The 24,791-nt window shown below is 37.3% G+C and overlaps 1 protein-coding gene across 3 annotated transcripts in view; it reads right to left on the bottom strand.

Moving 5' to 3' along the window:
- LOC137236957 (protein anoxia up-regulated-like) overlaps positions 1 to 24,791 on the bottom strand; it is a 1,647,042-nt gene that overhangs the window by 869,276 nt on the left and 752,975 nt on the right. For all 3 annotated transcript variants that reach the window (XM_067760043.1, XM_067760044.1, XM_067760042.1), the window contains one exon: positions 479 to 591. In XM_067760043.1, the coding sequence (XP_067616144.1) occupies positions 479 to 591 (113 nt within the window). The remainder of the gene's footprint in view (positions 1 to 478; positions 592 to 24,791) is intronic.

Consider the following 24,791-nt stretch of genomic DNA (forward strand, 5'->3'; position numbering starts at 1 on the left):
GGATTCCCTTTTTTCTACGCATTTTGAGCAGTTACCTATGCTGATTGCGGCTCGAGAATCTTGCGACGTTCGCGAAGAACTTCAATTTTCACTTTTCTTTCAGCACTTCAGCGGATCAACAGCAGCCCCTCTAGGTATTATGCTCCATATACGTATGCGTATTGAACTTAGCGGTTTTCATCTTAATTATTGCATATTCAAATTGTTTGCATTGCCAACTTTATATTAATAAACGCTTAATAATGATTTTTTACTGCCAAAAATCTTTTCTTATTTCTATTCCCGCATATCAATAAAAACCCTGCGACTCGGGAGCTGTTAATCCCCAGATGATTACAGGTGGTTCGGATTACTGATATATGTAGATCCATAACTTATTATAATTTTTAGAAATAGTTTAATATTTGCAAATTAATCGTTTGAGTGAAAATGGTTTTCCGTCACTGATCGTAAAACGTAATACGGGCTTTGTACTTACCGACTGATTGGTAAAGGGGTGTAGCTGCGCGCTCGTCGAATCAGAGGATTATGGTTATCGCTTATCAATGACTGCGCTCTCAAGCGAATCTGGTTTTTCTCATCTTTATACATCTGTAAATAAAAAAGTCGTAGATTATACACAAGTTAATCAAGTAAATTCTATTTGAGATGTTCAGTTCACACAGTGACTTACTCCACTTAAAAAAAAAAAGGATGTAATTAAAGTGCTTGAAACAGTTATCACTTTCTAGTTTATAATATATTAGCTAAAATAAAAAGATTAATAATTAAAGATGTTTCCGATTAGTTTGATTACAAACTAACAGCTGAACTCAGTAAGCCGTCTTGAGTCACTATTAGACTCATTTTGGGGTGAAAATCAGTTTTGAAACAATTTGCTATTCCGTTAGCTGTATCGCGTCTCAGGAAGTTATGAAAATTATTCGCAAGAAGCGGTTTGTAGATAAGTATTTCATTCCTAAAATTTAAAATTAGCAAAGAAGAAATTAAAAAATAAAATTAAAAAGAATTTCAATCTGCCGCTACTCCACACATTGGGGTTTTCTAAACAGAAATCAGAGTGGCGCCTTACCAGGTTCAGCCAGATACAAAAATGCAGTTTTATATTGTTTGTTCAATGTATGAGTAAAGTGTTATTTTGGTCAGTTTGATTGATTTGGTGAGTTTTTTTCTGACTTTCGCTTACTGAATACCGAAATCAACTCAAGTTACAAAAATTGTCTAATGGAAAATCTTAAGCACAGGCATATGAGATGAGACTGAATTGCAGAATTGAGCTGTAATAATTTATAAACCTTTCCAATCTAGTAATTTAAAGTGTGGAACAAAACAGAGTATCTAATCTGTATTTTCTTAGAGCAGTGATGAACACACATATAGGTTGTAATATAACCTGAAGGGAGAGTTGTGAAAATGTAACTTCGAGTTTACTAGCAACGAGAATAGCCGAGTGGGACCCATTGACTGGCTAGGCTTCAATGGCTGGTGAGGTTCTTGGCTATCCTCGAAACTAACACCAACAGGAAATTTATTATAGAGTTCCTCTAAAACAAATGGTTAACAAATAAACAAAAAATAAGAAAAAAAAACTAAAATATACCAGAGTCCATAACGTTATATAGTCCAACGTTATAATCTACAATCAGGGCCAGTATTCTACAATAATAACAACAAAAAGGGGCTCAAAACTGATGTTCTTAACCTCACCAAACATAGCCAAACCCACGATGGTATTTGGTTTGGTGGCTAGCAACCCTTCCATCCGTGGTTTTCAGTGGCCTTTATTTACACACATACCTCTTTTGGAAAACCCCAATAGCACATTACATACATCATGTAACTCTCCTTGCCTGAGGAAACGAGGTGAATATTTCACTCACTCATGTTTAGCATTCCCTGCAAAAATCGTTGGATCATGTGGTCCACTGGAGTACTTACCATTATACTCCACTGTAATGCAGCAATGAACCAACTCATGTTTCGACACGAACATATTGTAAGCCGATGATTGCTCGTTTTTAACGATTGTAAACACTACACGATGTTTATTGGACTGTGGGTACTCCATGGATTACTCTGATGTAATGCGGAGCTAGAGTATATGGTCCAGTCCTAGGACATCGCTATATTAATTGGACCATATTTTTTGTATGAATTGTGGTTAATTTTAGAGTACTCGGTTGGTCCATAGTAGAGATATACGCCGCCGATAAACGCCGCCGCCGCCGCCGATTTTGGTCGTTTTTCGCACGCCGCCGCCGAATGTCAAAAATATCGGCGCGTCGGCGCGGCGTCCGGCGCGGTACTATATTTTGTACTTATTTTAGGCTATATAATGCTGATTATCTACATCGAAAATGGGTCCGATGTTATAACAAGTAAGGAAGGCTAAGTTCGGGTGTAACCGAACATTACATACTCAGATGAGAGCTATGGAGACAAAATAAGGGAAAATCTCCATGTAGGAAAATGAACCTCGGGTAACCCTGGAATGTGTTTGTATGACATGCGTATCAAATGAAAGGTATTAAAGAGTATTTTAAGAGGGAGTGGGCCATAGTTTTATAGGTGGACACCTTTTCGAGATATCGCCATAAAGGTGGACCAGGGCTGATTCTAGAATTTGTTTGTACGATATGGGTATCAAATGAAAGGTGTTAATGAGTATTTTAAAAGGGAGTGGGGCTTAATTCTATAGGTGGACGCCTTTTCGAAATATCGCCATAAGGTGGACCAGGGGCGACTCTGGAATTTATTTGTACGATATGGGTATCAAATGAAAGGTGTTAATAAGTATTTTAAAAGGGAGTGGGCCTTAGTTCTATGGGTTGACGCCTTTTCGAGATATTGCCATAAAGGTGGACCAGGGGTGACTCTAGAATTTGTTTGTACGATATGGGTATCAAATGAAAGGTGTTAATGAGTATTTTAAAAGGGAGTGGGCCTTGGTTCTATAGGTGAACGCCTTTTCGGGATATCGTTGTAAAGGTGGACCAGGGGTGACTCTAGAATTAGTTTGTACGATATGGGTACCAAATAAAAGGTGTTAATGAGTATTTTAAAAGGGAGTGGGCCTTACTTCTATGGGTGGACGCCTTTTCGAGATATTGCCATAAAGGTGGATCAGGGGTGACTCTAGAATTAATTTGTACGATATGGGTATCAAATGAAAGGTGTTAATGAGTATTTTAAAAGTGGGTGCGCCTTAGTTCTATGGGTGGACGCCTTTTCGAGATATCGCCATAAAGGTGGACCAGGGCTGACTATAGAATGCGTTTGGACAATATGGGTATCAAACGAAAGATATTAATGAATATTTTAAAAGGGAGTGGGCCTTAGTTCTATAGGTGGACGCCTTTTCGAGATATCGCCATAAAGGTGGACCAGGGGTGACTCTAGAATTAATTTGTACGATATGGGTATCAAATGAAAGGTGTTAATGAGTATTTTAAAAGTGGGCGGGCCTTAGTTCTATGGGTGGACGCCTTTTCGAGATATCGCCATAAAGGTGGACCAGGGATGACTCTAGAATTTGTTTGTACGATATGGGTATCAAATGAAAGGTGTTAATAAGTATTTTAAAAGGGAGTGGGCCTAAGTTCTATAGGTGGACGCCTTTTCGAGATATCGCCATAAAGGTGGACCAGGGGTGACTTTAGAATTTTTTTACGATATGGGTATCAAATGAAAGGTGTTAACGAGTATTTTAAAAGGGAGTGGGCCTTAATTCTATAGGTGGACGCCTTTTCGGGTTATCGTTATAAAGGTGGACCAGGGTTGACTCTAGAATGCGTTTGTACATTATGGGTATCAAACGAAAGGTGATAATGAGTATTTTAAAAGGGAGTGGGCCTTAGTTCTATAGGTGGACGCCTTTTCGATATATCGCCATAAAGGTGGACCAGGGGTGGCTCTATAATGTGTTTGTACAATATGGGTGTCAAATTAAAGGTATTAATAAGAATTTTAAAAGGGAGTGGTGGTAGTTGTATATGTGAAGGCGTTTTCGAGATATCGACCAAAATGTGGACCAGGGTGACCCAGAACATCATCTGTCGGGTACCGCTAATTTATTTATATATGTAATACCACGAACAGTATTCCTTCCATGATTCCAAGGGCTTTTGATTTCGCCCTAAAGAACTTTTTCATTTTCTTTTACTTAATATGGTAGGTGTCACACCTATTTTACAAAGTTTTTTTCTAAAGTTATATTTTGCGTCAATAAACCAATCCGTCCGTCCGTTAACACGATAACTTGAGTAAATTTTGAGGTATCTTGATGAAATTTGGTACGTGGGTTCCTGGGCACTCATCTCAGATCGCTATTTAAAATAAACGATATCGGACAATAACCACGCCCACTTTTTCGATATCGAAAATTTCGAAAAATCGAAAAAGTGCGATAATTCATTACCAAATATGGATTAAGCGATGAAACTTGGTAGGTGAGTTGAACTTATGACGCAGAATAGAAAACTAGTAAAATTTTGGACAATGGGCGTGGCACCGCCCACTTTTAAAAGAAGGTAATTTAGAAGTTTTGCAAGCTGTAATTTGGCATTCGTTGAAGATATCATTATGAAATTTGGCAGGAACGTTACCCTTGATACTGTATGTCTGCTTAATAAAAATTAGCAAAATCGGAGAACGACCACGCCCACTGTTTAAAAAATTTTTTTTTTAATTCAAATTTTAAAAGAAAAGTTAATATCTTTACAGTATATAAGTAAATTATGTCAACATTCAACCCAAGTAATGATATGGTGCAACAAAATACAAAAATAAAAGAAAATTTCAAAATGAGCGTGGCTCCGCCCTTTTTCATTTAATTTGTCTAGGATACTTTTAATGCCATAAATCGAACAAAAATTTACCAATCCTTGTGAAATTTGGTAGAGGCTTAGACTCTAGAACGATAACTACTTTCTGTGAAAAAGGGCGAAATCGGTTGGAGCCATGCCCAGTTTTTATACACAATCGACCGTCTGTCCTTCCGCTCGGCCGTTAACACGATAACTTGAGCAAAAATCGATATATCTTTACTAAACTCAGTTCACGTACTTATCTGAACTCACTTTGTATTGGTGTAAAAAATGGCCGAAATCCGACTATGACCACGCCCACTGTTTCGATATCGAAAATTACGAAAAATGAAAAAAATGCCATAATTATATACCAAATACGAAAAAAGGGATGAAACATGGTAATTGTATTGGTCTATTGGCGCAAAATATAACTTTAGAAAAAAACTTGGTAAAATGGGTGTGACACCTACCATATAAAGTAGAAGAAAATGAAAAAGTTTTGCAGGGCAAAATCAAAAGCCCTTGGAATCTTGGAAGGAATACTGTTCGTGGTATTACATATATAAATAAATTAGCGGTACCCGACAGATGATGTTCTGGATCACCCTGGTGCACATTTTGGTCGATATCGCGAAAACGCCTTCACATATACAACTAAGGGACACTCCCTTTTAAAACCCTAATTAATACCTTTAATTTGATACCCATATCGTACAAACACATTCTAGAGTCACCCCTGGTCCACCTTTATGGCGATATCTCGAAAAGACGTCCACATAGAGAACTAAGGCCCACTCCTTTTTAAAATACTCACTAACACCTTTCATTTGATACCCATATCGTACAAAAAAATTCTAGAGTCACCCCTGGCCCACGTTTATGGCGATATTTCGAAAAGGCGTCCACCTATAGAACTAAGGCCCACGCCTTTTAAAATACTCATTAACACCTTTCATTTGATACCCATATCGTACAAACAAATTCTAGAGTCACCCCTGGTCCACATTTATGGCGATATTTCGAAAAGGCGTCCACCTATAGAACTAAGGCCCACGCCCTTTTAAAATACTCATTAGCACCTTTCATTTGATACCCATATAGTACAAACAAATTCTAGAGTCACCCCTGGTCCACCTTTATGGCGATATTTCGAAAAGGCTTCCACCTATAGAACTAAGGCCAACGCCCTTTTAAAATACTCATTAACACCTTTCATTTGATACCCATAACGTACAAACAAATTCTAGAGTCACCCATGGTCCACGTTTATGGCGATATCTCGAAAAGGCATCCACCTATAGAACTAAGGCTCACGCCCTTTTAAAATACTCATTAACACCTTTCATGTGATACCCGTATAGTACAAACAAATTGTAGAGTCACCCCTGGTCCACCTTTATGGCGATATTTCGAAAAGGCGTCCACCTATAGAACTAAGGCCAACGCCCTTTTAAAATACTCATTAACACCTTTCATTTGATACCCATCTCGTAAAAACAAATTCTAGAGTCACCCCTGGTCCACGTTTATGGCGATATCTCGAAAATGCATCCACCTATAGAACTAAGGCCCACGCCCTTTTAAAATACTCATAAACACCTTTCATTTGATACCCATATCATACAAACAAATTCTAGAGTCACCCCTGATCCACCTTTATGGCGATATTTCGAAAAGGCGTCCGCCTATAGAACTAAAGCCCACGCCCTTTTAAAATACTCATTAACACCTTTCATTTGATACCCATATCGTACAAACAAATTCTAGAGTCACCCCTGGTCCACCTTTATGGCGATATCTCGAAAAGGCGTCCATCTATAGAACTAAGGCCCACTCCCTTTTAAAATACTCATTAACACCTTTCATTTGATACCCATATTGTGCAAACGCATTCTAGAGTCACCCCCGGCCCACTTTTATAACGATATTCCGAAAAGGCGTCCACCTATAGAACTAAGGCCCACGCCCTTTTAAAATACTCATTAACACCTTTCATTTGATACCCATATCGTACAAACAAATTCTAGAGTCACCCCTGGTCCACCTTTATGGCGATATCTCGAAAAGGCGTCCACACATAGAACTAAGGCCCACTCCTTTTTAAAATACTCATTAACACCTTTCATTTGATACCCATATCGTACAAACAAATTCTAGAGTCACCCCTGTTCCATCTTTATGGCGATATCTCGAAACGGCGTCCATCTATAGAACTTAGGCCCACGCCCTTTTAAAATACTCATTAATACCTTTCATTTGATACCCATATCGTACAAAATAAATTCTAGAGTCACACCTGGTCCACCTTTATGGCGATATCTCGAAAAGGCGTCCACCTATAGAACTTAGACCCACTCCCTTTTAAAATTATCATTAACACATTTCATTTGATACCCATATCGTACAAACAAATTCTAGAGTCAGGCCTGGTCCACCTTTATCGCGATATCCCTAAATGGCGTCCATCTATAGAACTATGGCCCACTGCCTCTTAAAATACTCTTTAATACCTTCCATTTGATACACATGTCATACAAACACATTCCAGGGTTACCCTAGGTTCTTTTTACAACATGGTGATTTTCCCTTACTTTGTCTCCACAGCTCTCAACTGAGTATGTAATGTTCGGTTACACCCGAACTTAGCCTTCCTTACTTGTTATTATAGTACTTAAGTAAATTGTTAAAGGTAAGGTAAAAGTATACAACAGCGGTCGAATACCAAATCGCGTCCGAAAATATCGGGAGGGGTGTCAAACTGCGCGTCTTGAACTCGTTAACAACAATCCGAAGGTGGAAAAGAAAAACTTCAACTCTGTCAGGAGATAGGAGTAAACCGCTGTTCTAGACATTACCAAATAAATAAAATTTCATTTTACAAGAACTAGAAGCATCCGGAAGGTGAAGCATTTTATTTTGTCATCTGGGAGGGTTTCTCTACCAAATATTGGTAATTTTTTACGACAGCATGACACTGCTAATACGCGTCCAAAAACATCGAGAGAGGTATCAAACGGCGCGTCTTGACATCAGTATTAATAATCCGAAGGCGAAGAATAAAAATTTTAACTCGTTCAAAATATATTAACGAAAAACCGAAAAAAGACCCACGGGTCCCTCCGAAACCGGGGTTGAAATCCATAGTATTTTTGCGCAGACCATCTTTCTGCGTTGGCGGCCTTCGGCCACGGTGATGCACAATTTTTTTTGTGGGTACGACACAACAAAAACCACATGAAAATCGCAACTTCAACTGCAAATATCTCCGGACAGAGATACAATTTTTCTTTTCCGCCTTCGGATTATTGTTGACGAGTTCAAGACGCGCAGTTTCACACCCCTCCCGATATTTTCGGACGCGATTTTGCAGTCGACCCCTGTTGCATACTTTTACCTTACCTTTAACAATTTACTTAAGTACTATAATAACAAGTAAGGAAGGCTAAGTTCGCGTGTAACCGAACATTACATACTCAGTAGAGAGCTATGGAGACAAAATAAGGGAAAATCACCATGTAGGAAAATGAACCTCGGGTAACCCTGGAATGTGTTTGTATGACATGCGTATCAAATGAAAGGTATTACAGAGTATTTTAAGAGGGAGTGGGCCAAAGTTTTATAGGTGGACACCTTTTAGAGATATCGCCATAAAGGTGGACCAGGGCTGATTCTAGAATTTGTTTGTACGATATGGGTATCAAATGAAAGGTGTTAATGAGTATTTTAAAAGTGGGTGCGCCTTAGTTCTATGGGTGGACGCGTTTTCGAGATATCGCCATAAAGGTGGACCAGGGGTGACTCTAGAATTAATTTGTACGATATGGGTATCAAATGAAAGGTGTTAATGAGTATTTTAAAAGTGGGTGGGCCTTAGTTCTATGGGTGGACGCCTTTTCGAGATATCGCCATAAAGGTGGACCAGGGATGACTCTAGAATTTGTTTGTACGATATGGGTATCAAATGAAAGGTTTTAATAAGTATTTTAAAAGGGAGTGGGCCTAAGTTCTATAGGTGGACGCCTTTTCGAGATATCGCCATAAAGGTGGACCAGGGGTGACTTTAGAATTTTTTTACGATATGGGTATCAAATGAAAGGTGTTAACGAGTATTTTAAAAGGGAGTGGGCCTTAATTCTATAGGTGGACGCCTTTTCGGGTTATCGTTATAAAGGTGGACCAGGGTTGACTCTAGAATTAATTTGTACATTATGGGTATCAAACGAAAGGTGATAATGAGTATTTTAAAAGGGAGTGGGCCTTAGTTCTATAGGTGGACGCCTTTTCGATATATCGCCATAAAGGTGGACCAGGGGTGGCTCTATAATGTGTTTGTACAATATGGGTGTCAAATTAAAGGTATTAATAAGAATTTTAAAAGGGAGTGGCGGTAGTTGTATATGTGAAGGCGTTTTCGAGATATCGACCAAAATGTGGACCAGGGTGACCCAGAACATCATCTGTCGGGTACCGCTAATTTATTTATATATGTAATACCACGAACAGTATTCCTTCCATGATTCCAAGGGCTTTTGATTTCGCCCTAAAGAACTTTTTCATTTTCTTTTACTTAATATGGTAGGTGTCACACCTATTTTACAAAGTTTTTTTCTAAAGTTATATTTTGCGTCAATAAACCAATCCGTCCGTCCGTTAACACGATAACTTGAGTAAATTTTGAGGTATCTTGATGAAATTTGGTACGTGGGTTCCTGGGCGCTCATCTCAGATCGCTATTTAAAATAAACGATATCGGACAATAACCACGCCCACTTTTTCGATATCGAAAATTTCGAAAAATCGAAAAAGTGCGATAATTCATTACCAAATATGGATTAAGCGATGAAACTTGGTAGGTGAGTTGAACTTATGACGCAGAATAGAAAACTAGTAAAATTTTGGACAATGGGCGTGGCACCGCCCACTTTTAAAAGAAGGTAATTTAGAAGTTTTGCAAGCTGTAATTTGGCATTCGTTGAAGATATCATTATGAAATTTGGCAGGAACGTTACCCTTGATACTATATGTCTGCTTAATAAAAATTAGCAAAATCGGAGAACGACCACGCCCACTGTTTAAAAAAATTTTTTTTAAATTCAAATTTTAAAAGAAAAGTTAATATCTTTACAGTATATAAGTAAATTATGTCAACATTCAACCCAAGTAATGATATGGTGCAACAAAATACAAAAATAAAAGAAAATTTCAAAATGAGCGTGGCTCCGCCCTTTTTCATTTAATTTGTCTAGGATACTTTTAATGCCATAAATCGAACAAAAATTTACCAATCCTTGTGAAATTTGGTAGAGGCTTAGATTCTAGAACGATAACTATTTTCTGTGAAAAAGGGCGAAATCGGTTGAAGCCATGCCCAGTTTTTATACACAATCGACCGTCTGTCCTTCCGCTCGGCCGTTAACACGATAACTTGAGCAAAAATCGATATATCTTTACTAAACTCAGTTCACGTACTTATCTGAACTCACTTTGTATTGGTGTAAAAAATGGCCGAAATCCGACTATGACCACGCCCACTGTTTCGATATCGAAAATTACGAAAAATGAAAAAAATGCCATAATTATATACCAAATACGAAAAAAGGGATGAAACATGGTAATTGTATTGGTCTATTGGCGCAAAATATAACTTTAGAAAAAAACTTGGTAAAATGGGTGTGACACCTACCATATAAAGTAGAAGAAAATGAAAAAGTTTTGCAGGGCGAAATCAAAAGCCCTTGGAATCTTGGAAGGAATACTGTTCGTGGTATTACATATATAAATAAATTAGCGGTACCCGACAGATGATGTTCTGGATCACCCTGGTGCACATTTTGGTCGATATCGCGAAAACGCCTTCACATATACAACTAAGGGACACTCCCTTTTAAAACCCTAATTAATACCTTTAATTTGATACCCATATCGTACAAACACATTCTAGAGTCACCCCTGGTCCACCTTTATGGCGATATCTCGAAAAGACGTCCACATAGAGAACTAAGGCCCACTCCTTTTTAAAATACTCACTAACACCTTTCATTTGATACCCATATCGTACAAAAAAATTCTAGAGTCACCCCTGGCCCACGTTTATGGCGATTTTTCGAAAAGGCTTCCACCTATAGAACTAAGGCCCACGCCTTTTAAAATACTCATTAACACCTTTCATTTGATACCCATATCGTACAAACAAATTCTAGAGTCACCCCTGGTCCACATTTATGGCGATATTTCGAAAAGGCGTCCACCTATAGAACTAAGGCCCACGCCCTTTTAAAATACTCATTAGCACCTTTCATTTGATACCCATATAGTACAAACAAATTCTAGAGTCACCCCTGGTCCACCTTTATGGCGATATTTCGAAAAGGTTTATACCTATAGAACTAAGGCCCACTCCCTTTTAAAATACTCATTAACACCTTTCATTTGATACCCATATTGTGCAAACGCATTCTAGAGTCACCCCCGGCCCACTTTTATAACGATATTCCGAAAAGGCGTCCACCTATAGAACTAAGGCCCACGCCCTTTTAAAATACTCATTAACACCTTTCATTTGATACCCATATCGTACAAACAAATTCTAGAGTCACCCCTGGTCCACCTTTATGGCGATATCTCGAAAATGCATCCACCTATAGAACTAAGGCCCACGCCCTTTTAAAATATTCATAAACACCTTTCATTTGATACCCATATTGTGCAAACGCATTCTAGAGTCAGCCCCGGCCCACTTTTATAACGATATTCCGAAAAGGCGTCCACCTATAGAACTAAGGCCCACGCCCTTTTAAAATACTCATTAACACCTTTCATTTGATACCCATATCGTACAAACAAATTCTAGAGTCACCCCTGATCCACATTTATGGCGATATTTCGAAAAGGCGTCCGCCTATAGAACTAAAGCCCACGCCCTTTTAAAATACTCATTAACACCTTTCATTTGATACCCATATCATACAAACAAATTCTAGAGTCACCCCTGATCCACCTTTATGGCGATATTTCGAAAAGGCGTCCACCTATAGAACTAAGGCCCACGCCCTTTTAAAATACTCATTAACACCTTTCATTTGATACCCATATCATACAAACAAATTCTAGAGTCACCCCTGTTCCATCTTTATGGCGATATCTCGAAACGGCGTCCATCTATAGAACTTAGGCCCACGCCCTTTTAAAATACTCATTAATACCTTTCATTTGATACCCATATCGTACAAAATAAATTCTAGAGTCACACCTGGTCCACCTTTATGGCGATATCTCGAAAAGGCGTCCACCTATAGAACTTAGACCCACTCCCTTTTAAAATTATCATTAACACATTTCATTTGATACCCATATCGTACAAACAAATTCTAGAGTCAGGCCTGGTCCACCTTTATCGCGATATCCCTAAATGGCGTCCATCTATAGAACTATGGCCCACTGCCTCTTAAAATACTCTTTAATACCTTCCATTTGATACACATGTCATACGAACACATTCCAGGGTTACCCTAGGTTCTTTTTACAACATGGTGATTTTCCGTTACTTTGTCTCCACAGCTCTCAACTGAGTATGTAATGTTCGGTTACACCCGAACTTAGCCTTCCTTACTTGTTATTATAGTACTTAAGTAAATTGTTAAAGGTAAGGTAAAAGTATACAACAGCGGTCGAATACCAAATCGCGTCCGAAAATATCGGGAGGGGTGTCAAACTGCGCGTCTTGAACTCGTTAACAACAATCCGAAGGTGGAAAAGAAAAACTTCAACTCTGTCAGGAGATAGGAGTAAACCGCTGTTCTAGACATTACCAAATAAATAAAATTTCATTTTACAAGAACTAGAAGCATCCGGAAGGTGAAGCATTTTATTTTGTCATCTGGGAGGGTTTCTCTACCAAATATTGGTAATTTTTTACGACAGCATGACACTGTTAATACGCGTCCAAAAACATCGAGAGAGGTATCAAACGGCGCGTCTTGACATCAGTATTAATAATCCGAAGGCGAAGAATTAAAATTTTAACTCGTTCAAAATATATTAACGAAAAACCGAAAAAAGACCCACGGGTCCCTCCGAAACCGGGGTTGAAATCCATAGTATTTTTGCGCAGACCATCTTTCTGCGTTGGCGGCCTTCGGCCACGGTGATGCACAATTTTTTTTGTGGGTACGACACAACAAAAACCACATGAAAATCGCAACTTCAACTGCAAATATCTCCGGACAGAGATACAATTTTTCTTTTCCGCCTTCGGATTATTGTTGACGAGTTCAAGACGCGCAGTTTCACACCCCTCCCGATATTTTCGGACGCGATTTTGCAGTCGACCGCTGTTGTATACTTTTACCTTACCTTTAACAATTTACTTAAGTACTATAATAACAAGTAAGGAAGGCTAAGTTCGGGTGTAACCGAACATTACATACTCAGTAGAGAGCTATGGAGACAAAATAAGGGAAAATCACCATGTAGGAAAATGAACCTCGGGTAACCCTGGAATGTGTTTGTATGACATGCGTATCAAATGAAAGGTATTACAGAGTATTTTAAGAGGGAGTGGGCCAAAGTTTTATAGGTGGACACCTTTTAGAGATATCGCCATAAAGGTGGACCAGGGCTGATTCTAGAATTTGTTTGTACGATATGGGTATCAAATGAAAGGTGTTAATGAGTATTTTAAAAGTGGGTGCGCCTTAGTTCTATGGGTGGACGCGTTTTCGAGATATCGCCATAAAGGTGGACCAGGGGTGACTCTAGAATTAATTTGTACGATATGGGTATCAAATGAAAGGTGTTAATGAGTATTTTAAAAGTGGGTGGGCCTTAGTTCTATGGGTGGACGCCTTTTCGAGATATCGCCATAAAGGTGGACCAGGGATGACTCTAGAATTTGTTTGTACGATATGGGTATCAAATGAAAGTTCTTAATAAGTATTTTAAAAGGGAGTGGGCCTTAGTTCTATAGGTGGACGCCTTTTCGGGATATCGTTATAAAGGTGGAACAGGGTTGACTCTAGAATGCGTTTGTACATTATGAGTATCAAACGAAAGGTGATAATGAGCATTTTAAGAGGGAGTGGGCCTTAGTTCTATAGGTGGACGCCTTTTCGATATATCGCCATAAAGGTGGACCAGGGGTGGCTCTGTAATGTGTTTGTACAATATTGGTGTCAAATTAAAGGCATTAATAAGAATTTTAAAAGGGAGTGGTGGTAGTTGTATATGTGAAGGCGTTTTCGAGATATCGACCAAAATGTGGACCAGGGTGACCCAGAACATCATCTGTCGGGTACCGCTAATTTATTTATATATGTAATACCACGAACAGTATTCCTGCCATGATTCCAAGGGCTTTTGATTTCGCCCTGCAGAACTTTTTCATTTTCTTTTACTTAATATGGTAGGTGTCACACCTATTTTACAAAGTTTTTTTCTAAAGTTATATTTTGCGCCAATAAACCAATCCAATTACCATGTTTCAACCCTTTTTCCGTATTTGGTATAGAATTATGGCACTTTTTCCATTTTTCGTAATTTTCGATATCGAAAAAGTGGGCGTGGTCATAGTCAGATTTCGGCCATTTTGTATGCCAATAGAAAGTGAGTTCAGGTAATTATGTGAACTGAATTTAGTAAAGATATATCGATTTTTGCTCAAGTTATCGTGTTAATGGCCGAGCGGAAGGACAGACGGTCGACAGTGTATAAAAACTGGGCGTGGCTTCAACCGATTTCGCCCTTATTCACAGAAAACAGTTATCGTCCTAGAATCTAAGCCACTACCAAATTTCACAAGGATTGGTAAATTTTTGTTCGACTTATGGCATTAAATGTATCCTAGACAAATCAAATGAAAAAGGGCGGAGCCACGCCCATTTTTAAATTTTCTTTTATTTTTGTATTTTGTTGCACCATATCATTACTGGAGTTGAATGTTGACATAATTTACTTATATACTGTAAAGATATTAAATTTTTTGTAAAAATTTCACTTTAAAAAATTTTTTTTTTTAAAGTGGGCGTGGTCGTTCTCCGATTTTGCTAATTTTTGTTAAGCATACATATAGTAATAGGAGTAACGTTCCTGCCAAATTTTATCATGATATCTTCAACGACTGCCAAATTACAGCTTGCAAAACTTCTAAATTACCTTCTTCTAAAAGTGGGCGGTGCCACGCTCATTGTCCAAAATTTTACTTATTTTCTATTCTGTGTCATAAGTTCAACGCACCTACCAAGTTTCATCGCTTTATCCCTCTTTGGTAATGACATATCGCAATTTTTCGATTTTTCGAAATTTTCGATATCGAAAAAGTGGGCGTAGTTATAGTCCGATATCGTTCATTTTAAATAGCGATCTGAGATGAGCGCCCAGGAATCTACATACTAAATTTCAAAATTGTGAACGCAGAAGGGCATCACCGTGGCGGTAGCTGCTAATACGCGTCGAGAGAGGTGTCAAACGACGCGCCTTGAATTCGGTATTAATAATCCGAAGCCGGAAAATAAAAATTTTAACTGGTTCAAAAGATATTAACGAAAAACCGAAAAAAGACCAGCGGGTCCCTCCCAAACTGCGGGTGAAATCCATAGTATTTTTGCGCAGAACATCTTTCTGCGTTGGTGGCCTTCGGCCGCGCTTATAAAAAATAACCCTGGGCTACGCCAAGCCAAGTCCGGGTGTGTGGTATAACCGTGGCTACCGCCACGGTGAAGTCCTGCGTTCACAATTTTTTTTGTGGGTACAATTACAACAATCACATGAAAATCGCCAACTTCAACTGCAAATATCTCCGGACAGAGATACAATTTTTATTTTCCGGTTCCGGATTATTGTTCTCGAGATTAATACGCGTCTTTCGACACCTCTTTTGGACGCGTATTAGCAGTGTCATGCTGTCGTATAGAATTACCCACTTTATTATTAGTAGATAGTGCAAGTAGCTTTTGTTTGATGTACCAATATCTTTAATTAATGAAGACTTATAATAAAAATATGTTATGTAAGAAAGCGTTTATTATGTGAAAATGCATAAAAGCTAACTAATTTGTTCTTAAATTTTGTGCATTTTCGTTCTGCTTTATCGGCCTGTAACTTACAGATGGAAAAGGCAGTGAAGGATTACATAATCAAACTACAAATTGCAAGTAGCCGACGTAAAAGCAGTGTTTGGCAATTTTTCGGAACGTTAGAAGAGTTAGAAGAGTTGGAAAAACTATTGAAAAAGAAAAAGTTTTTTGCAACCTTTGTCTAACAAAACAGAAAAATGAGGATTCATCCATAATTTTTTCTTGGTAAGTTTTGAGCCTAGTACTTTTTCTATTTCACAAGTAACAAATATTTTAGTTCCAAGATCCAGTCATATAGCAAAAACGTTTCTACAGGGAATCTAACGAGGCACTTAAAAAATTAACACAATATTCGTGATTTCGACGCTGAAAGTAGTTCTAACATATCAAACTTTTTTAAAAAATGTCCTAAAAAATCTTCAACGAATTCCAAATGGCTACTGGGAAGAGACTTGGCATTGTGGGTGGCACGAGATTTAGTACCGTTCCATACAATTTCCAATAATGGAATAAAAGACTTCCTAAAAAAAAATACAAAGTTGTATTAGCTGATGGTGATATACCGATTTTTAAAAACAATTTCAACAACAGCGTTAGATGTTGTTTATGAATGCGTTTTAAACACAGTTTGACAAAAAATCTCTGGCCAGGAACATTTTGCACTAACATTTGATTTGTGGACTGATAATTTTCGAAGAAGAAATTATATTACATTTACTTTTCATCATCTCGACAAAAATTTCCTGTTGGAAAATCTCACCTTGGAAACAAAATACATTTCAAAGTCTCACTCTGGCAATAACATTTTAACAGAACTTGAACAAGTAACAGATTTTTTCAAATTAAAGCTGGGAACCAATTTTGTTGTCACTGATCAAGGTAGTAACATTAAAAAAGCCATTGATTTAGGGTGCATCAACAACCATTTCTGCCTTGGGTATGGGCTACATAATTTGCTTACTATAGATGGCTATAATTCCGTCCCTGAAGTAAGCAACTTAATTGCGAAGTGCAAAAGTATTGCAAGGGCCCTTCGTTTTAAAACAGATGTTTTAAGATGCCAAGCTGATACAATACAAAACGAAATTTTAGCAAATATTGACAACTTGGAGGAACTCCTTGCTTCCGAAGACTTGTGTTGGGTCGACTACGATGACGGATTTGGTCCACTAGACGATGTTCCGTTAGAAACGTATAAGCACATCAACAATCCTAATGACTTACATGGTAGTTTGATGGGCAAAAGAAATGTCACTCTAAAAAACGCGGTCGCAACAAGATGGCACAGCGTTCTGTCAATGCTAGATAGTATTGGGTCTCAAAGAGCCGCAATAAATAAATTGCTGAAAAACTGTAATAAAACTGACTTGATTTTACTAGAAGCTGAAACACAGCTTATGTACAAGTTGAAGGACTTTTTACAAAAATTCAAAGATGCTGTGAACATTTTGTCTGGCGATTCATATCCATCTATTTCTCTTGCATTAATTATTCGAACGGAGATAGTGACAATATTATCTGAGAACGTCGACATTGATTTGGATGAGAATAATGCAAACTTTACACAGTTGCATTTAATTCAAAAAATTAAAGATAATATAAGAAGCAAACTAGACTATAGATTTCCAACAAATGATATATTAGTGTGCGCAGCGCTGCTGGATCCGCGCTTCAGCACACTGGATTGTGTCACGGACTACTGCAACGACAGAAATATTACGAAAGTAAATTTTTTAATTAAAATGTATAAATCCCTTATTGGTGACTCAAAAAATACCGAAGGTAATAATGATAAAGATATTTCTCCACCTTCCTCTAAAATATTGAAGCTTGCGCAGAGGTATCCACAAATTCCAAAAATATGAATTTATCAGCAGAATGCCATTTGCTGTTGAGTTTGTCATCAAACCAAAATGTTTTAAATTTCTGGAGGGAAAAGGCTGTTGCAATGCCACTATTATCTAAGTTGGCACAAAAAGTTTTGTGTATTCCGGCAACGAGTACACCCAGTGAGCGGGTTTTTTCTATTGCTGGCCTTACTATTACAAATAAACGGTCACAGCTCAGCACGCACAACGTAAACAAAATTATTTTTATACACAATAACTATGAATCTTGCAAAGAAAATTTCAAATAGGTATTTTTTATATGAATACTGGAAGTATATTTTTAGTGGCCTAAAATATAGATATAAAATAGCTGTTCTTACAAGATGTATCTGAATAAAAACGTCATTATACAATAAATATATTCATTTTAATCTTTAAATTCAGGAAGTGTTAAATCTAAGCATTTGGGAGAAATTTGCTGGATATAAATTTGAGAACCATAAATTTTTCAAAATTTCTGTAAGGTCAGAGAGTAATTGAAAAAACTTGTGGAGATCAAAATTTATTTACCAAGTACGACGGCGTGAGCCGGCGCGCAGACTTCGCCGCCGCCGCCGATATTTTACCAAGTCTACGCCGCCGCCGACGATAAAGTAATCGGCGTAAACCTCTAGCCTATGAAAAGGTGGCTTATGACTCCAAAAAGAAATTGCGAGAAACAGCTGTTAAAGATAAGCAATGCATTTCTTCAGTTTCTTAGTAGTTTTTCTTTTTTGGGTCATAAGCCACCTTTTCATAGGCCGGGTCACATATAATTTGTTTTTCTTCTTTGTTGAACAACTATAAAATAATTTTCTTTGCTAATGGGCAAAAAAGACTAATTGGAATTTGTAAATTTTGTTTTTTTTTGTCTAACTAATAAAATCTTACATCCCAGTTATTTTGTTAATGTAAATTCACGGTTATAGCATAGATAACCTTAATCTGGTTGCTGGTTCAAACGGAAAGAAATAAACTGGCTTACGTGAAGCAGACTTAAGCCTCGTTTTCATTATGGCATATATGTTGTCAAATGTAGCCAAAATAATAAAAACGGGCTGCCAAATAGTGTCAGTTGCGTTTGCAGTCAAGTTTGACAGCTCACTGTCAGACAAAATGGCATCCAAGTGAAAACGACCAAATTTCAGTTTGCCAGCGCAGTTGGAAATGGAAATGGAATTTGGCACAGAGATAATGTATCACCTTTTAAGACTTTCTACTTAGGTGTTGCCACTCAGAATGTCTCACAAGGTTGCACCTATTCGAAATTAAAAAAAAAAATTGCATGACATATACCGATATGGGTATCATATGAAAGGTATTTCACTCCGCATTACAATAAGGATATTTTTGAGTAGGGTTGCCATTTAGGGTTGCCACCTATTCGAATTTAAAAAAAAATTGCATGAGATATGCCGATATGGGTATCAAACGAAAGGTATTTCACTCCGCATTACAATAGGGAAATTTTTGAGTAGGGTTGCAATTTAGGGTTGCCACCTATTCGAAATTTAAAAAAAATTGCATGAGATATGCCGATACGGGTAGCAAACGAAAGGTATTTCACTCCGCATTACAATAGGGAAAATTTTGAGTAGGGTTGCCATTTAGGGTTGCCACCTATTCGAAAATAAAAAAAATTTCATGAGATATGCCGATATGGGTATCAAACGAAAGGTATTTTACTCCGCATTACAATAGGGACATTTTTGAGTAGGGATACCAATTAGGGTTGCCACCTATTCGAAATTTTAAAAAATTGCATGAGATATGAAGATATGGGTATCAAACGAAAGGTATTTCACTCCGCATTACAATGGGAACATTTTCGAGTAGGGTTGCCACCTATTCGAAATTTAAAAAAAATTGCATCAGATATGCCGATATGGTTATCAAACGAAATGTACTTCACTCCGCATTACAATAGGGAAATTTTTGAGTAGGGTTGCCTTTAGGGTTGCCACCTATTCGAAATTAAAAAAAATTGCATGAGATATGCCGATATGAGTATCAAACGAAAGGTATTTCACTCCGCATTACAATAGGAATATTTTTGAGTAGGGTCGCCATTTAGGGTTGCCACCTATTCGAAACTTAAAAAAATTGCATGAGGTATGCCGATATGAGTATCAAACGAAAGGTATTTCACTCCGCATTACAATAGGAATATTTTTGAGTATGGTTGCCATTTAGGGTTGCCACCTATTCGAAATAAAAAATTTTTCTTGAGATATGCCGAAATGGGTATCAAACGAAAGGTATTTCGCTCCGCTTTACAATAGGAACATTTTTGAGTAGGGTTGCCAATTAGGGTTGCCACCTTTTCTAAATTAAAAAAAAAATTGCATGAGATATGCCGATATGGGTATCAAACGAAAGGTATTTCACTCCGCATTACAATAGGGAAATTTTTCAGTAGGGCTGCCATTTAGGGTTGCCACCTATTCGAAATTTAAAAAAATTGCATGAGATATGCCGATACGGGTAGCAAACGAAAGGTATTTCACTCCGCATTACAATAGGGACATTTTTGAGTAGGGTTGCCATTTAGGGTTGCCACCTATTCGAAATTTAAAAAAATTGCATGAGATATGCCGATATGAGTATCAAACGAAAGGTACTTCACTCCGCATTGCAATAGGAATATTTTTGAGTAGGGTTGCCATTTAGGGTTGCCACCTATTCGAAATAAAAAAATTTCATGAGATATGCCGATATGGGTATCAAACGAAAGGTATTTTACTCCGCATTACAATAGGGACATTTTTGAGTAGGGATACCAATTAGGGTTGCCACCTATTCGAATTTTTAAAAAATTGCATGAGGTATGCCGATATGGGTATCAAATGAAAGGTATTTCACTCCGCATTACAATAGGAACATTTTCGAGTAGGGTTGCCACCTATTCGAAATTAAAAAAAAAATGCATTAGATATGCCGATATGGTTATCAAACGAAAGGTACTTCACTCCGCATTACAATAGGGAAATTTCTGAGTAGGGTTGCCTTTAGGGTTGCCACCTATTCGAAATTAAAAAAAATTGCATGAGAGATGCCGATATGAGTATCAAACGAAAGGTATTTCACTCCGCATTACAATAGGAATATTTTTGAGTAGGGTCGCCATTTAGGGTAGCCACCTATTCGAAACTTAAAAAAATTGCATGAGGTATGCCGATATGAGTATCAAACGAAAGGTATTTCACTCCGCATTACAATAGGAATATTTTTGAGTAGGGTTGCCATTTAGGGTTGCCACCTATTCGAAATAAAAAAATTTTCTTGAGATATGCCGATATGGGTATCAAACGAAATGTATTTCACTCCGCTTTACAATAGGAACATTTTTGAGTAGGGTTGTCAATTAGGGTTGCCACCTGTTCGAAATTTTAAAAAATTGCATGAGATATGCCGATATGGGTATCAAACGAAAGGTATTTCACTTCACATTACAATAGGGACATTTTCGAGTAGGGTTGCCATTTAGGGTTGCCACCTATTCGAAATTTAAAAAAATTGCAAGAAATATACCGATATGGGTATCAAGCGAAAGGTATTTCACTCCGCATTACAATAGGGAAATTTTTGGGTAGGGTTGCCTTTTTTTTTTAATAGTTGCATTGTAATAAAGTGAACTTTATCTTAGTAAACAAGTTACGCAAATTCATTAAAAATACTAAATTATATAAGATAATAAATGGGCTGGCGTGACGTTACAAAAAACCGAAGTCCTCTTTGGCTTGAATTGTGAAAAGGCATAATTATTCGAATTGGGTAGAACTATTCGCGTGAAACTTCTAGTCAGGATGTGTAAATATTTAAGGTTAATATTCCAATTTCTTATATTAAAAATATTTTTTCGGTTTTTTTTTTTACCAGACAAAGTATCTGGCGTGACGTTACCTGGCGTTATGTTACTGAAATTAAATCCATTAAAATTTTTCGTTGTTGATATACCAATTTTCCAATTTTAAAATTTTTTGTAGATATTCAAAATTGAATGAATGTATGGAGATATTCAATTGGGGTTAGTGCTGTGATTTTGTTGTTTTGAAAAAATAATCCAAATAAATATGCACATAACATTTGACATTTAAAAATAAAACATGAATTTTATTTAAAAATATGTATTTTTTTAATTTAAAATTATTTTAAATGAGTAATAATAACGTTTTAAAAGTTTATTTTATTATTATACAACACTTTTATGTGAAAACGCAGTCTCGACTGCTTTTATTTGCCTGTCTTCGCTGCTTGATAAATGATGAATTTTATGTATTCCGGAAATTTTCGGGAACTCATTCCACTTTTCTATTAGCAAAACAGAAAACTCTTCTATTTGCTGTGTGGGAATGTAAGTTAAGTTAAATCCAAAGATATGATTTCGAGCACATTGGTAAAAAGAAACTGCAGTATCCAAAATTATATTTTTTGTTTTTGTCACCTGCCAAAATTTTCGTTTTATCGTTGCTCCTACCCCATCGACCGCACCTTTTCCATGAGAAGTTGCAAAATAGTTAAACTTTGCAACCAAATTCAAAAACAAAATCTGGCAGGCTTCGCGCAATAAACTTATTTTTAAACTGAGAGCTACTGCCATCCGAAAAAATAAAAATATTTTGAAATTGCCCATGTTCTTTTTTGATTATGTCTACAAGTTTTGTTAAAAAACAGCACACATCGAATTTATTTTGAGTGAGTTTGTCGCTGATTATAGCACGTGTTTGTACGTGCCACTATTTCTCCATGGACAATCAATGTCTCCTTTCTACCAGCGGCTTGGACACTAATATCATCTCTTGAGTAAAAGTCTACGACAAACTTGTTTTTTTTCTTGTATTGTAGATTTAGAGTCGTCCTTCAATGATAATATACCATATTTTTATACTTAGTTGAGCAGAGCTCACAGAGTATATTAACTTTGATTGGATAACGGTTGGTTGTACAGGTATAAAGGAATCGAGATAGATATAAACTTCCATATATCAAAATCATCAGTATCGAAAAAAAATTTGATTAAGCCATGTCCGTCCGTCCGTCCGTCCGTCCGTCTGTCCGTTAACACGATAACTTGAGTACGTTTTGAGATATCTTGACGAAATTTGGTATGTAGATTCCTGGGCGCTCATCTAAGATTGCGATTTAAAATGAACGATATCGGACTATAACCACGCCCACTTTTTCGATATAGAAAATTTCGAAAAATCGAAAAATCGCGATATGTCATTACCAAAGAGGGATAAAGCGATGAAACTTGGTAGGTGCGTTGAGCTTATGACGCAGAATAGAAAATAAGTAAAATTTTGGACAATGCGCGTGGCACCGCCCACTTTTAGAAGAAGGTAATTTAGAAGTTTTGCAAGCTGTAATTTGGCAGTCGTTGAAGATATCATGATAAAATTTGGCAGGAACGTTACTCCTATTACTATATGTATGCTTAACAAAAATTAGCAAAATCGGAGAACGACGACGCCCACTTTTAAAAAAAATTTTTTTTAAAGTGAAATTTTTACAAAAAATTTAATATCTTTACAGTATATAAGTAAATTATGTCAACATTCAACTCCAGTAATGATATGGTGCAACAAAATACAAAAATAAAAGAAAATTTAAAAATGGGCGTGGCTCCGCCCTTTTTCATTTGATTTGTCTAAGATACATTTAATGCCATAAGTCGAACAAAAATTTACCAATCCTTGTGAAATTTGGTAGCGGCTTAGATTCTAGGACGATAACTGTTTTCTGTGAATAAGGACGAAATCGGTTGAAGCCACACCCAGTTTTTATACACAGTCGACCGCCTGTCCTTCCGCTCGGCCATTAACACGATAACTTGAGCAAAAATCGATATATCTTTACTAAACTCAGTTCACATAATTACCTGAACTCACTTTCTATTGGCATAAAAAATGGACGAAATCTGACTATGACCACGCCCACTTTTTCGATATCGAAAATTACGAAAAATGGAAAAAGTGCCATAATTCTATACCAAATACGAAAAAAGGGTTGAAACATGGTAATTGGATTGGTTTATTGACGCAAAATATAACCTTAGAAAAAAACTTTGTCAAATAGGTGTGACACCTACCATATTAAGTAAAAGAAAATGAAAAAGTTCTGCAGGGCGAAATCAAAAGCCCTTGGAATCATGGCAGGAATACTGTTCGTGGTATTACATATATAAATAAATTAGCGGTACCCGACAGATGATGTTCTGGGTCACCCTGGTCCACATTTTGGTCGATATCTCGAAAACGCCTTCACATATACAACTACCACCACCCCCTTTTAAAATTCTTATTAATACCTTTAATTTGACACCCATATTGTACAAACACATTATAGAGCCACCCCTGGTCCACCTTTATGGCGATATATCGAAAAGGCGTCCACCTATAGAACTAAGGCCCACTCCCTTTTAAAATACTCATTATCACCTTTCGTTTGATACCCATAATGTACAAACGCATTCTAGAGTCAACCTTGGTCCACCTTTATAACGATATCCCTAAAAGGCGTTCACCTATAGAACTAAGGCCCACTCCCTTTTAAAATACTCATTAACATCTTTCGTTTGATACCCATATTGTACAAACGCATTCTAGAGTCATCCCTGGTCCACCTTTATGGCGATATCTCGAAAAGGCGTCCACCCATAGAACTAAGGCGCTCCAACTTTTAAAATACTCATTAACACCTTTCATTTGATACCCATATCGTACAAATTAATTCTAGAGTCACCCCATGTCCACCTTTATGGCAATATCTCGAAAAGGCGCCCACCCATAGAACTAAGGCCCACTCCCTTTTAAAATACTCATTAACACCTTTTATTTGGTACCCATATCGCACAAACTAATTCTAGAGTCACCCCTGGTCCACCTTTATAACGATATCCCGAAAAGGCGTCCACCTATAGAACTAAGGCCCAATACCTTTTAAAATACTCATTAACACCTTTCATTTGATACCCACATCGTACAAACAAATTCTAGAGTCACCCCTGGTCCACCTTTATGGAAATATCTCGAAAAGGCGTCAAC

Source organism: Eurosta solidaginis, chromosome 1 (genome assembly GCF_040869045.1).
Source record: "Eurosta solidaginis isolate ZX-2024a chromosome 1, ASM4086904v1, whole genome shotgun sequence".
Taxonomy (NCBI): Eukaryota; Metazoa; Arthropoda; class Insecta; order Diptera; family Tephritidae; genus Eurosta; species Eurosta solidaginis.